This window comes from Amblyomma mixtum, chromosome 3 (assembly GCF_055824585.1).
Source record: "Amblyomma mixtum isolate Tamu chromosome 3, ASM5582458v1, whole genome shotgun sequence".
Lineage (NCBI taxonomy): Eukaryota > Metazoa > Arthropoda > Arachnida > Ixodida > Ixodidae > Amblyomma > Amblyomma mixtum.
In genome coordinates this window covers 156,687,372-156,701,423 of record NC_143014.1, presented here as the reverse complement: position 1 = coordinate 156,701,423, position 14,052 = coordinate 156,687,372, and the positions used below count along the sequence as shown (strand labels likewise).

The 14,052-nt window shown below is 43.2% G+C and overlaps 1 protein-coding gene across 1 annotated transcript in view; it reads right to left on the bottom strand.

Annotated features, from left to right (window-relative positions):
- LOC149352467 (dual specificity mitogen-activated protein kinase kinase 7-like) overlaps nucleotides 1–13,697 on the bottom strand; it is a 31,946-nt gene extending 18,249 nt beyond the window's left edge. The window contains exons 1-4 of the mRNA XM_089581644.1: nucleotides 13,557–13,697; nucleotides 13,124–13,253; nucleotides 8,247–8,334; nucleotides 242–482 (exon numbers count right to left, since the gene is read on the bottom strand). Coding sequence (XP_089437770.1) covers nucleotides 242–482; nucleotides 8,247–8,334; nucleotides 13,124–13,253; nucleotides 13,557–13,595 — 498 coding nt within the window. The 5' untranslated portion in view covers nucleotides 13,596–13,697. The remainder of the gene's footprint in view (nucleotides 1–241; nucleotides 483–8,246; nucleotides 8,335–13,123; nucleotides 13,254–13,556) is intronic.
- Nucleotides 13,698–14,052: the final 355 nt, after the last annotated feature.

The following is a 14,052-nucleotide window of genomic DNA, read 5'->3' as shown; positions in this document are numbered from 1 at the left end:
TATCATATTTTCTACAAAAATTCCTGCAAAACAGCTCGGTGGGCTTACATTCAAGCAATAGTTAAGAGCAGTACTGGCTTCGTCTAGCCCGAGCAGACAGCCAAGATTAATCTGTGGACACACCTACCGCACTATATACATTGTGACTGCCACACTTTGATGTGTGGCACTGACAATCCAAACAGAACCTCTGGTCCCTTGAAATCTTAATTAATGAAATCCGACTGCATTTTTCACTTGCCTCTAGATCCATGGTGATTCGCTTGTTCTCCTCGTGATTTCCTGAGCGGCGCATCTGCTTGACGGCCAGCACCTTGCTCGTGGGGCTATGACGCATTTTGACTACATGGCCACATGTGCCTGATCCCAGGTCGCCAAGCTTCTGCAGGTCTTTCATCTCAACTTTGTGCTGTTGGCCACCAATGGTGAGCACATTGCCTGCCTTCAGGATCTCTTTTAGCTTGCTTTCAGAATCTCCACCGCTGCAATTCAGAGCACATGGAGGTGAACACAGGTACAATGCTACATAAAATAATTTGAACATTGACCTGAAACCATGTAACACTGCCCAACACTTTTCACACGATACAGTCAATGTCTCCACGAAATAGAACAAAATAAACACAGCCAGGCAATGAAAGCAGCAGTTTCAAACACCACACGCTCACATTGTTAACAGTACAGCCTTTGTCAGAAGTATTTATTATAAAGCCCAAGGCAGTTTGCTTCCAGGCTGTGCAGTGGGGCTCTTGCAGCATCGATGGAATTTCCAGTTTCAGAGAGGGGAGGAGAATCCCACTCATTTTTAAAGAAATTTGGAATGCTACAATCTGTAACAAGCCACACAGCAGGGCTTAGAACAAAACCTCTTAGGCTCTTCACTTTATCAGACAAAGGGTTCGCACGCTAAACACCTGAGAGATTGCAAACTTGCACATTCCTGTACAAAAAGCGATTCACAGCCCAAAGAGTACAGGCGTTCAAAAGGTCTGTTCAATTCACCTGCACTAACATGCATGACACATGCAACATACTGAAGAAAAACAGCACTGTGGGGATACTGTGTGCAACACTAATGCAAAACAAATGTTGGAGCGCCACACACCAAGGTCTATGACGAATCAATGAGACAACAAGCACCAAAATAGTTGGGCAAATGACAACAGCTGCTGTAGACTTAAAGGTGCACTGAAGAGGAATCTGCACTTGTCTTTTTGCCGCGGGAACTCGATCTACACGTTCCGAGCTTTCTTAGAAACTGCAATTTATTGTCCTGTGTGACTGATTTCCGTAATTAAATCGAATTAACGTCCGGCTCCCGTCTTTTTTTTTTTAATTCTCCCACGTACGGTGGGCGGAGTCGACCAACGCATGGAGCGCCTTTCACCCAGTCCCATGGCAGCTTGCCGCTCTGCCATCGGCGGAGTAATACGTAGTAGTCCGTAGTAGCAAATAGTCCGCGCATATTTTTATTTCTGCGGGCTTATTTTGCGGCTATATTATCTGCTAATGAAACTATTTATTCATGGAAACCTAAAAAACAAAATAAAGCGAAAGCAAAGCCTCCATGGAGCTGGCTGAAAGGCACTTCACGCGTTGGTCGACTCCGCCCACCGTACACGGGAGAATTTAAAAAAAAAAGGCGGGAGCCGGATGTTAATTCGATTTAATTAGGGAAATCGGCCACAGAGGGCAATAAGTCGCAGTTTCGAAGAATGCTAGGAACGTGTAGATCGAGTTCCCGCGGCAAAAAGACAAGTTCAGAATCCTCAGTGCACCTTTAAGGGGGTACATGGGTCTTGGAGCATTTTTTTTTATTTACAGACCAAATGCAATCAAACTGCACAGACTTATTCAGTTTTTTCTGCTGATTTCAAATATGCAATTAGTGATTTCTGCTTGCTTAGTGATTGCTGATTTCTAGGCCAATTAGTTCCTGAGATATTAATATATATCATGCCATTGTCTGCTCAAACAATAGAAAAAAAATGGGCCACCAGAAATTTAATTTTAATATGTGGGTAGATACTGCAATGTGTGAGGAATGCAACGCTGGAAGCAGCTTTCAGTTTTTTGTCCGTGTGGACAAATGGGCTTAATAGTTAGTTTTCAAGTGAGTTAACCAGACATACAGTGCCAGAAAACACGACACACATGAAACTACCTATTAAGCCCATTTGTCCACACGGACAAAAAACTGAAAACTGTTTCCAGCGTTGCATTCCTCACACATTGCAGTATCTACCCACATATTAAAATTAAATTTCTGGTGGCCCATTTTTTTTTCTATTGTTTGAGCAGACAATGGCATGATATATATTAATATCTCAGGAACTAATCGGCCTAGAAATAAACACATTGCATATTTGAAATCAGCAGAAAAAACTGAATAAGTCCGTGCAGTTTCATTGCATTTGGTCTGTAAACAAAAAATGCTCTAAGACTCATGTCTCCCCTTAAGTTACACTCCCTGTGGTACATTTACCACCACTTGTGAGCAGTTGCAGTAGAGTAGCTGCATTGTTATCAATATTTTCAAACTTGTGCTCTTTAACCCTACTCTGATCAACGAAAGCTTTGGTAGGGCAAAAGCCAAGGCACACAACAGTAAAATAAGGATATTGTCAAGTCACTTTCAGTCCCACAAGAAAAATCACTGCCTTTGTTTAGAATAAAGAAGCCACTATCCATGGATTGCAGTTGGCATACTTGCCAAGGAGGGTGCTCATATGTGACACAGGACAGATAGAAGTTGGTCTGTATGAATAGGGCACTAGCATTTTGATCAGAGAGAGACCACTCATCCCAAAAATTAAGCCTTTGTAAGCCATAAAACACCACAATACGAAATACAGATTTCACCAACACCGGCCAATTTCGCATGTAAAATGCATGTGTCAACATCATTTTTTGGGCGCGAATCGCAAAGACTACGCTACACTGCCATTCACTTCAAAACGGCAACAACCAGTGCTTTTTGGCACTGACATCATGAGTTTGAATTGAGTGATGAGATTATGTTTAAATCCAATTTTCTCAGCTATAATGGAGACTTCTGCAGTCAGACAAATGTCAACACAACCAGAAAGAGCCAGAGAATCAATTTTTACCGCAAACAATAAACTGGATAGTGTGGTCCTCACTGTCCCTTTAAACTCCCATACAATTAAACATTCAAGCCATAGTTTTACACACATGCACAATGAAGGGACATTAAAAGGAAAATTCCAACCTAAACTAGACTGACAGATCGGCCTTCGGGAAAACTATGGTGTTCTTCCTGTGGGAACAAGTGACAGCATTGCCAAGAAAATCGCAAATGAAGTCCTTGATATCTTCCTTATTTACAACCCCCCAAACCAGAATACCAGTGCTCATTCATTATTCTTCCATCAAACCCCCCCCTCCCCCCCCCCCCCCCCACATATCAGAAAAAACGGGAAATATCCAGGCCAATCAGGAAAACAAAAAAAAATGCTTTGCCTACTTCTCACATAGAATAGCGAAGAATTCCTTTAGCCAAGCGCAGCTCCTAGAATTCTTGAGGGATGCTGCTAGTCTTTCACTTTTACACAATTTTCCGTTTATGCAAGCTATGTTCATGGTAAAAATGACATGTTCCCGAACTTGGGACACCAATCTTACCTCGACTTCGCATCCCTCTTTAGTTTCCCTTCAAGGCATGGTGTGGTATGTAAAAAGGCCAAATTCATATAAAAAATTGAAGTGTGCATCAAAATGGTTTTTATCACTCCGATAATTAACCTGGACAGTTTGGAGAGACGGCTTTGCAGCAAAGCTGCCTATAGTCAGTCAGAACTCAAGATCTTAGGGGGCAAATGACCCTCAAAAGAGGCCCTCCAACCTATGGTGTTAACTCTTTCCATACCATGGGAAAAATGAGCATTTTTTGAAGGTTTCAGTACATTTTTTTTTTTCTGTAAAAACTACTGCATTCAATATTTATTGCAATACCCAAAAACAGGGCTCAATAAAGGTGCTTTCTATTCATACAAGTTTAAACAACAAATTGCATGTTGAAACAAATTTTATTTGCTAACAACGAGATTTTAGAAAAAAATTGAACAAAACTTGAAAAGACACGCTTGTATTTAAAAAGAAAAAATGCTAAAAATTTTCTGAAATGTGCAAAATGTTTGTTACTCTATTGGCCACTATCTGCAAAAAAAAATTCATTTCTATCTTAAATAGTATTCTTGCTACAAAACAATAACTGGAACCGTATAGTTGTACATCGGAGCGTGGCCGCCTGTGTTTCAGGCTGGTTTCCATCATCACCTATGTGAAAACTGAATCACCTTCAGCGCCTTGCAACAATTTCAGGCTCATTGTTGCGCAGGTTGTCGATTAAATCACTCGCAGACAAAACGGAGTCCTGAGATTTGCTATGTTTTAGAGTGCGTGGCGCGCATGTGGAGGCTGCCAAGCGACTTTGATGATACCGCATCTTCGGAGCTCGCTCAAAAAATGCTGTTTTGCAGGGGCAAAAAAAACTATATCGGAAACAAAGCTTCAGTTCTCCAGCTACAAGCAAGATGCGCATCGTGCCTGTAAGCAACGCGGAAGGCTCCGAAGTCAAGCGGCGAAGGCGTCATCTGCGGGCAACATGGCGGGCAATGAGCGCAGGTCCGAGTCTTCATTTCTTCGCAGTGAGTTAGAAAGTGCGCGGGACAAAAGAAAACTACATCGGAAACAAAACTTTGGTTCCTTGCCTACAAGCTATATCTGCAGCAGATTCTGAAATCGGGGCATGAAATGATCATTAACGGGCTAACGATGCTCAATGGGTGCGGTAGGGAAAGAGTTAACTGACTGTCACGACTCCATGGTTAACTCTTTCGCTACCGCGCCATAGGCGATCGTTCGCATATGATCGATTCAAATCGCCCGCGCAAAAAAGCTAATTTTGGAGCCTTGTGGACGTGCTCCGCCATCTAGTTAGCGAGCTCAACAACTGCTCTTTCGATTGCAGCCTTGGTTTCAGTGTTTTGACATAAGGGGGCGCCGTGAAAAATAAAACTTTGAACGGCCGCAGCACCGTCAGCCGGAGAAAATGGCGTCCGCGTCGCCGAGCGCTCCTCGGAAGCGAAAGCTGACACCGAGCACGTCGGCCGGTTTCGGTTTCTTTTTTTGCGACGAAAGCAGCGGTTATTAGTCGGGCAACAATGTACAAACGTTGGATTTCGGTTTCGGCAGCGAGACTTCGCCTCGGGAGCCTGGAACGTCAGCGCGTACTTGCATGTAAGCTCTGTTTTCGTTCGCTGTGTGTTTTCTGCGGTGCATACGGTTTGTAATTGATGACAGTGGTTTATTTTTGTGCTTCAGGGTCTTGACAACGTATGGCGAAGACAGTTCGCCAAATGCTCAAGGTCGCGTCGCGTTTTTCAACCAAGACGACAGCTAGGTGTCCATATCGGCACATCGCTGCGGAGCGGCGCTCGGAGATTCGCTCGACTTCTCGACTTTTTTTTGATCCTCTTCATGGCGGAAATGATGAAGATCGTGTGCGGAAACACTAATAAGTATGCATGGATGAAGATTTTCAGCAAATTCAGCGTGACGGCTCATGGGAAGCCGTGAATCGGTTGGAGATTCTGATGTTCATTGGAATCATCATATACATTGGAATTGTTGACCTGCCACGACTGTATCTCTACTGAAATACCAGAATAATCTATTCTGGCCCTCTGCCATAAAAAATAATTTCTCAAAATTGGTTTTTCGCTTTTTTTGTTTTTGTTTTTTTTGCACGTAACGGACCCGGATGATTCGGTGGCGGCAGCCTCTATTGGCAATACTTGAAAAGTGTCCTGGCTTTTGAACCACATCGATAAAACTTAATTATTCAATCCTGATGTTTTAGAGCTTGCCTAAAATGCCAAATTTTATCAGCTGGCTTTCAGGGAGCAGCTCATTCAAGAAATCTTCAGGTATGATGAGGGAAAAGAAGTCCACACCCCCAATCCTCTCATAGAATCCATTCAACACCAACCGAAAATAATGAAAAAAAGAAAAAACTACAAGCTCGGCTATCAGAGAACAAGGGAGGAACAAAGATAAAACCTTATGTGAAGCACCTGTCAGTCTACCTCTGCTTCACATCTTCACCTCTGATTGCTCTTCACAGTGGCACCACAGTCATGACCCCTGATTTGACAAGCCATGGAAAGTGCAGTAAATTTTTCTCATAGCTGAAACTGTGAATAATGACAGCTATAAACATGTGCAACAGTTTGTATATTCCAGTTTTCCTCTAAACAAGTTCGGGCTTAGTGCAGCCGGTAATTTCTGTTTTTGCTATATACATTTTTTGTGTTTTTAGCAAATTTCACAAATAAATGTTCATTTACTTTTGCACACACAACTCTGGCATTTATTTCATTCAGAAGTGTAACTAATAAGCTACAATTTCATGCATTGCAATATGTGCTGGGTGTATTAGTTGTTGAGAAAAAAAATTTTCTTTCAGTACGCTCCAAATCGTGCCTTTTTCCGCGGTAGCGAAAGAGTTAATCCAGCTAACCCTTGTGTGAAGTCACAGGGGTTGGCAGGTACAAGAGGGTTAACCAGATCAATTGGATTAACCACCTCAAGGACAAATACTTGATCTGTGACACCAGCATTACATGTCCAGGATCTGCTGCTCTTCTGTCACACATACAAATAAAGGAAAACTGATTCCCTCCCCTGCACTACAGCAAATTTACCCCTTTCCCACTGCAACAGTCTGTATACCACTCAAAGGTAACAGGAAGCAGAATGGCTAGCATACAGTGCAGCTTGATAAATTATGCAGCAGTGGTGAGAATGGAATAGCCAAGAGTATTTGGGAGCAGCCCTTATAGCACGCGAAAATTCTGTTTGCAGCAGCTTCCTCGTGTTTTGTAGCAGGAGCCCGGAACTCAGGAATAAAATAAAAATGTGAATGAAGAAGGTGTTTCAACTAACTTTTCCTGGTTTAAAAAAATGACAACATGGCCGTGCCTCTTGTAATGAAGTGCTTTGTATCGCATGTGTGGCCCTCATCTTAAGGAACACCTCTTTTTCCTCTACTGATGGGTTCAGCGTTGCCGTGTGCTTCCCACATGCTTCGCTGCTTACTCTTGAAACGTTTGCGACGAAAAGACTGCACAGATTTCCTCAAACCGTAATTATAATTCAAGCTCGTGTGGCAGAAGATTTCCGGCATCGACACAAGCTCAGTAGCACGTGCACACTTGTGCACGCGTGATCTGGCCACTGTATGCCAACACCCAATAACACCCCATCATTGGAAGTGACTCGATAAAGTTATAATGCTTATTTTATATGAACCAGCTTTTTATGCTGAAAGTTCGAATTAAGATGCTTCTACTGTACAGACAAACCGAAAGCTCTGATGTTGACAGCTCTGTTACAGTGAGCGTGAATGAGGTCTGTGGAACAGAGCTATCTGAAGCGCGTCCAAAACCTTCCTCCAACCTTCTTATGAGGCCCATGATGGTGCTGCACAAAAGCCTGATAAGTCTAGTAGGGCCAAAATTTATATTACTTGAGCCTCTTAAAAGCAATTTTTTCTTTGCATGTGCATTCACCATTTCACATAGGGCAGTGTTAGCAGCACTGCCACAGCAGATGTGCAGAACACGCACACACTGTTGGATTCTGTTGGTTATCTTTTGCATCACACACTGGAAGAACGAATCAAAGTCATGTCTTTGCACATTATGTGGTAGCCTCAGCCTCTTCGCATTCGCTGCGACCCTTGGCTGCTGGAATAGTATTTCAGTGCAGCCTCAGTGCAATTTTGTCCACAACCATCTATTTGTAGCAGCATATAGCAGGTTTAATGCAATGGCACACGTTGGCACAATTGGCACAGCAATCCCACCACTGCAACTGTACATTAAATGCTCTATCTGATCTCTCCTTTTGACCTTAATTTTGCAGCTTTTGTAACCACCACAGTGGCTTTGCCATTCAGCTATTGATCTCAAGATCACAGGATCAAATCCTGGCAGCAGCGGCCACATTTCAGCGGAGCCTCAATGCAAGAACGGTCGTGTTCTACGTAATGTCGGTCCCCGTTAAAGAACCCCAGCATGTCTAAATTAATCCGCAGCTTGCCACTATGGCGTCCCTCATAGTCTGTACGCTTGCTTTGGGACATTAAACACCATGCACCACATATGCACTTTTGCGAAGTTTCTACTGGAAAAAATTTATTATTTGTGGCTAGCCCTTACCTATCTTGCCTTGTGATGATTGGACTGGACGTCGGCAAAGAAAACTGCTTTGCTGGCCGGCTGGGCGCTGCCATCTCATTCGGCTGAACTGGAAAGCAGTCATCAACCCCGATTATCCTCTCATGCAATCAAGCTGAGAGAACTCATACCACTCTCCTTATACAGGGTAACTGTTTCTGAGAAACAGACAATTATAAAATACCTAACATCTACATTAATTTAATCATTTTATTTGTTTTTAATGCAACATCTGTAGCCTTCAACAGCTATTATTCAATAGCTCCATAGTACCACAGCTTCTGGCATACACATTCAGCATTCAAGCTTTTTATAAAATATACATAACAACATAGCATGGTGGAGTGCTCTGCAGCATCTGGTAGCCAGTTCATTGTAAATGTGCATGGCTTTGCACTCATCAACTCTATACACCAGAGCAGTGTTTAGGGAAAGGTCAACTGGTGTCCTATAATAGCATGAATTAGAGCTTTGCCCTTGCTCTCCTTGGACACAGCTAAAACAAATGCTACACTCAAATGTGCCATGCGCAGATCCCGGGGATTGTACTGTGTGTGCAAAGCACTATGCTCCATTTCATACATCAGGTGCAATGCTGTCAAAGCTAGCACTTCTGTTTGCACTGCTTACATCTGCGATCAAAAAGCAGTGCGTTCCTGGTGGTGAGCTAATAATAGTATATGCTTTGCCTGCAGGCTTATTATAAAATACACCTGCTGTGAGCTTAAATAAATCCACTCTTATTGCTGACGACACACTTGTTTTCTTGTGCCTTAGACCACTCGGCCACAAAACAAATGCGGAGTAACTCCTCCCTTTATTTATTCATGTGGACCACTTCTGTACCATTAACAGCACTGTAACGGAGTATAGGTCACAAAGCACAACCTACATAAAAACTTCGGTTAACTGGTTTTACCAGAGGCCAGCCTCTGGGATGTTAAAGGAAGCCGGCTCTGAAACAGCTTCCGAGGATGGCACATCAACTCGTTCAATCACTGCATTGTGTTGTTACGAACACCTGAGCCAAATAATACACTTCTACACGCAGAAGAGAACCCACAGTCAGGCGCGAGAGTTAGCGAGCCCTTTCAGCGAAATTTTCATGCTCACACCCGCCTTCGTTGCTCACACCTGCGTCTACAATTTGGGAGATGGCTATTGGTTAGGTTCTTTCAAACGTCAGGCTGCTACCATGGTCGCAGCCAGTAAGCGCGTAGCTCCAGCATGTAAGGAAGCTCCGCCCCCAGAGGTGGGGGCCGGCAGAGGAGCACCGACCTTCCAGGGTGCAAAAAATGAGAGGAGAGGGAATGGCGTGAAGACACTGAAATCCAAATTTTGACTACAGATAACCCAGCTCCTACAAAGTGCATTAAAAAATCCTTGCTGGACAATATCCGTGAAGTAGCATGCTTTAACATCCGAGGCATACCGCAACTTTATCAGAGCCCCTTTAAAGTAACCATTTGGCAAGAACTCACATTAGCACAACCAGAGCAACAGGAGGACATACTGCATCAGCACATCCTTCACAAGCCTGTATTCAGCAGTGTAACATGTAGCAAGTTTTCCATTACAAGTTACACCTACTGAAGCTAGACTTGAACTAAAGCGGAAAAAAAAAATTGCACTTTACAGCTAGTATTTATTTACCTGCATACATCATGCGCAACATCACGCATAAACATGACTGAAGTCAAAATTATTCTCAACTTAGTGCCTGCTCTTATCCTTTCCCTTCCGAGATCCCAGTGCAATTTTTTTACCCTGGGATTTCTCTTATAATGTTTTCTTCAGAGATATAAATGCCACTGCAAACATTCTTATCTTACAAAAACATTTTTATTCTGCCTATCAGAATCCTTTATTGCACAATACTACATTTGTATGCCAGAATGGTAGAGGTTGGCTACAAGTGTGCTTTTTTTTTTTTGCTGTACTGAATGAGTCCTGAAAAAAAAACTAAATTAAAACTGTTGCCCATTAACATCACACCGGTAAACACCTGAGTTTAAGCACACTTAAAATAGAACTATCCAACATTAGCACAATAAACCATGATGGCACAGGCTATAAATGTTAACATGTAGTGAAAAGAGAAAAAGCAAGACACCTTCAATACGAACTCAGCTTTAGTAATGCAGCATTAAGTACACAGTACACTTCAGCTTGCTGGCACCCTCACTAAAGAAACTTTATATGTTGCACATTATGTGCACACTATGCCTTTTGAAAGCAGTACGACATCAAGCTCGAACAAGCGTTACCAAGGGACATTCCAAATTTGGTCTCAATTAAAAATGTTTACAGTGGGGTACAACTTGAGTCTGCAGTGAAGCTCCGCCCACAATCAGGACCGCTGCACAGAATTCCTCCATGACAAAAAGTCTGTTCGCAAAACTTCTCTTGTGATCAAAACAAGCTAATCACAAAAAATAAAAATATAAGCTCTAGAATTTTGATGCCTCGTTTGTTTAATATAGTTAGATATTAAACAGCTGATTTCACTTACTGTTGTGACTGGCCAGCGGAGTAATACCGGACGGCGCGGAGCGTTGCCCAGTGTTACCAACTGCTGTTTAAGTTTTATCCTACTATAGCAGGGGCGATGACTGCTGTCAGACACTCAGCTAGCAGGATGTTTTATTCTCGACAGCAAAACTGTGCACAGTACTCAAGAGTACACTAAAACACACTGGATTGATGCATCCTGAAGGCTAATGAATGATACAGGCCTCACCAAGAGATTGCCATGGCTGGTGTTGTTACATGTCAGCAAGAAGCAGTGCAACTTGTCACACTCATAGTGAAATATAAGGCCGCACTTTATTCACAAGCGTGCAAAACTGACAGTATTAAATGGCTCCAACACAGGGGAGAATTATTTCAACTGTGCGCAAAACAACTATTCAAAATGCACAGTACAAACATTACTAAAACACACTGCATTACTGTACCCTCTACTCAAGAAAAAGCTTTAGCAGATCATGGCACCAAAAGAAATAATTATTGCAATGGTTAAACATAAAAACTTTACGAAATGCTTTCACGTGACTGCAATTTGCAAATATGATCGCAGGCTTTGCAGTTCCTAGCATACAGATGTAGATGAGAGAACAGGACATGACCAAGTGAGAGCCCTGTCCTTTTCTCATCAACATCTTTTTGTATAGTGGGAAATATGAAGCTTGACCGTAGCCACCCAACTCTCCACATTAACTGACTGAAGACTAACACACTGCCTTCAAATGTAGACCAGTAAAAAAAGAGGCACAAGATTAGCCACACAGAGTACCAGAAGATTAAATAGATAAAGCAGGGCACACAACACAAGCAGAAGGAGAAAGTCTGCACCATCCAAAATACAAGCAAGCAATCAAACAAACTGACAACACATGAATACAATACTTGTACTGTTGGCACTGCAACCACAAGCAGCCAAACACCACCTGTCTTTCACAAACAAGCAGTAGACCCTTTACTGGTGAAATTTCATACCAAAAGATTCACAATAGGTACTCAAAACACTGCATACAACAGGTCCAGTTCCTGGTTGTACAGTATACTACATGCTTGGGTAGCTTAATTGTCGCAGAATGCTGTATAATGTGCAGGACACAAGAATTCCTCAGGAGCATACCAAGGATATCTTTTAAATCACTGCAAAGTCTAACTTTCCAACAGCAAAAAAGCAGCCGAACTGGCATTTCAGTTTCTAGACTGACCTCAAGTACAACATACCATTTTCTTTTTGGCTCAGTAACAAGCTCATTAACACAGATGCTACCACTATTCCATTCCAGTGTCATGCAGTAGAGACTAGCAATTACAACAAGACATTTGCTAGATAAAACTTTCCAGTGCACATAAGGAAATGACATTTCTCGGCCAAGTACAGTAATGCATGCTTGAAAAGTGTCACTTCTACCACACACACACTGGAACTTCGTACCTTTCGTTGTACCTAGCAATACCCAACAACGCTGCATGACACTGGAATACATTTAAAGGAACGTTTTTTTTTTACATAATCAGCCCTCGGGTGGACCTGAATGAAGTGTTGAGCAGAAGTGAAACATGACCTGGAACAAAACTATCGACGTCGGAATAGCACCTGCGCTTTGCCCCAGCTGAATCGCGTAGAATGTCAGCAGTTCAAACTACCAGTAGAGCAGTACGTGATCGCTGGAGCGTGCTGAAGCAATTAGCCCGAGTTTGTCCGTACGCTTAACACAAGGGGCGACCCAGAGCACCAAACGGGTTAGCGCTCCCTTCCGCCACCTGGGGCAATGACAAGTTCAAGGCCGCGATCCGCAACGGCAACAAACTCGCAATCTCTGGCTTGCGCACCCAACATTATGTCACGAATGAACAAGAGCCGGTGGTACAAGTAAGTTTAACTTTCGCCAAAAGCAACACAAACGATTACTGCCCTGAACACAGAGCAGAAACGTTGGAGTGTGACCACCGAGCTCATGCGGTCTCACAAATAAGCGGGAGACTGTGCAATTAAAGCTAAATGACGTCGCGACACCGGCAGGGGAACGCGAAAATAACACGAAGGAGAGACTAAAACATCGCGATGTCGCAAACACATCTTGACGGCGTAAATTGGTGCAATGCGACCGAACCGCAACGCCACTTTCCTCGTCCGCTACATACCGACACTCATTTTGTCAAGCAGTACTCGCGCACACCTGTCCACAGCACACAACATAAGCTCCAGCATGTTGTCATTATAGGAGGCGAAATAACCCATTCGAAATCGGCTTATCAACAAGTTCGCGTTAGTTTCGATGGGTCTTTCTCTTAACCTAAGCCTACCTGGCTCTGCGGACAACGATGTGATCGGTACTTACAAGGCCTCGGCCGAGACCGCGGTGTGTGCTGGGGGCTTGAGAAGTTCAAGTTGAGATCACGAGGTAGTTTGTCCTTCTTCTTCGCGTCATTTTCGGCACGAAGTCTAGCCTGCAGGTCAGCTAGCTTATTCTGAAACGACGCCATGGTCGCCATTCTGAACAATTTCTGCTTTTTAGATACCGCCGGTGCGTATCCACAAGACAACAATGCACAACGAAAACCAAAACAATGAAAACAAGAAGGCATGAAGCAGTATAAAATAAAAGTAACCTAATAATTATCCTTTCAAATATTTTGCATATGAAACTATCACAAAAATCACAATGAAGAACCGGCCGAGACAGCAAGTACGCAACAATTTTTCTTTCTTTTTTTTAGTTTTTCAGTTCTTGAAACTTGCACGCTCGCATGTCACAAAAAGTTAATACACACCGTAGCAGGGCGCTGGGCTGGTATTTCGAGCTTAATCATCGTTGGTTATTAAGCTGCTCATGTACAGAAGGTGTGAGGATGGGTGTGTTCCTTGCACGACCTACTGTATAAGACGTAGGTATGACGTAGGTCGTGGTTCCTTGTGTTTGTTTACGAAACCTTGAGTAAACCACGTGGTACCGCAGCCGGTGGCATCGTACTTGCATAGGTGGATGAATGTTAAAAACGTCTTCTCTGAAGCGGGATGGTGGCAGATTTCAGTATACAAAAAAAAAAATGTTTTTTTTTTGCAGTGGAAGCACGAACCACGCCGTAAGGGACGGGAGGACGGTGGGAGTGAAAGAAGACAGACAGAAAGATGTGCCGTTGTGGAGGGTTCCGGTTTAGTTTCAACCACCTGAGGATCTTTAACGCGCACTAACATCTCACAGCACACGGGCGTCTTTGCATTTCGCCTCCACTGAAACACAGCCGCCGCGGCCGGGTTCGAACCCGG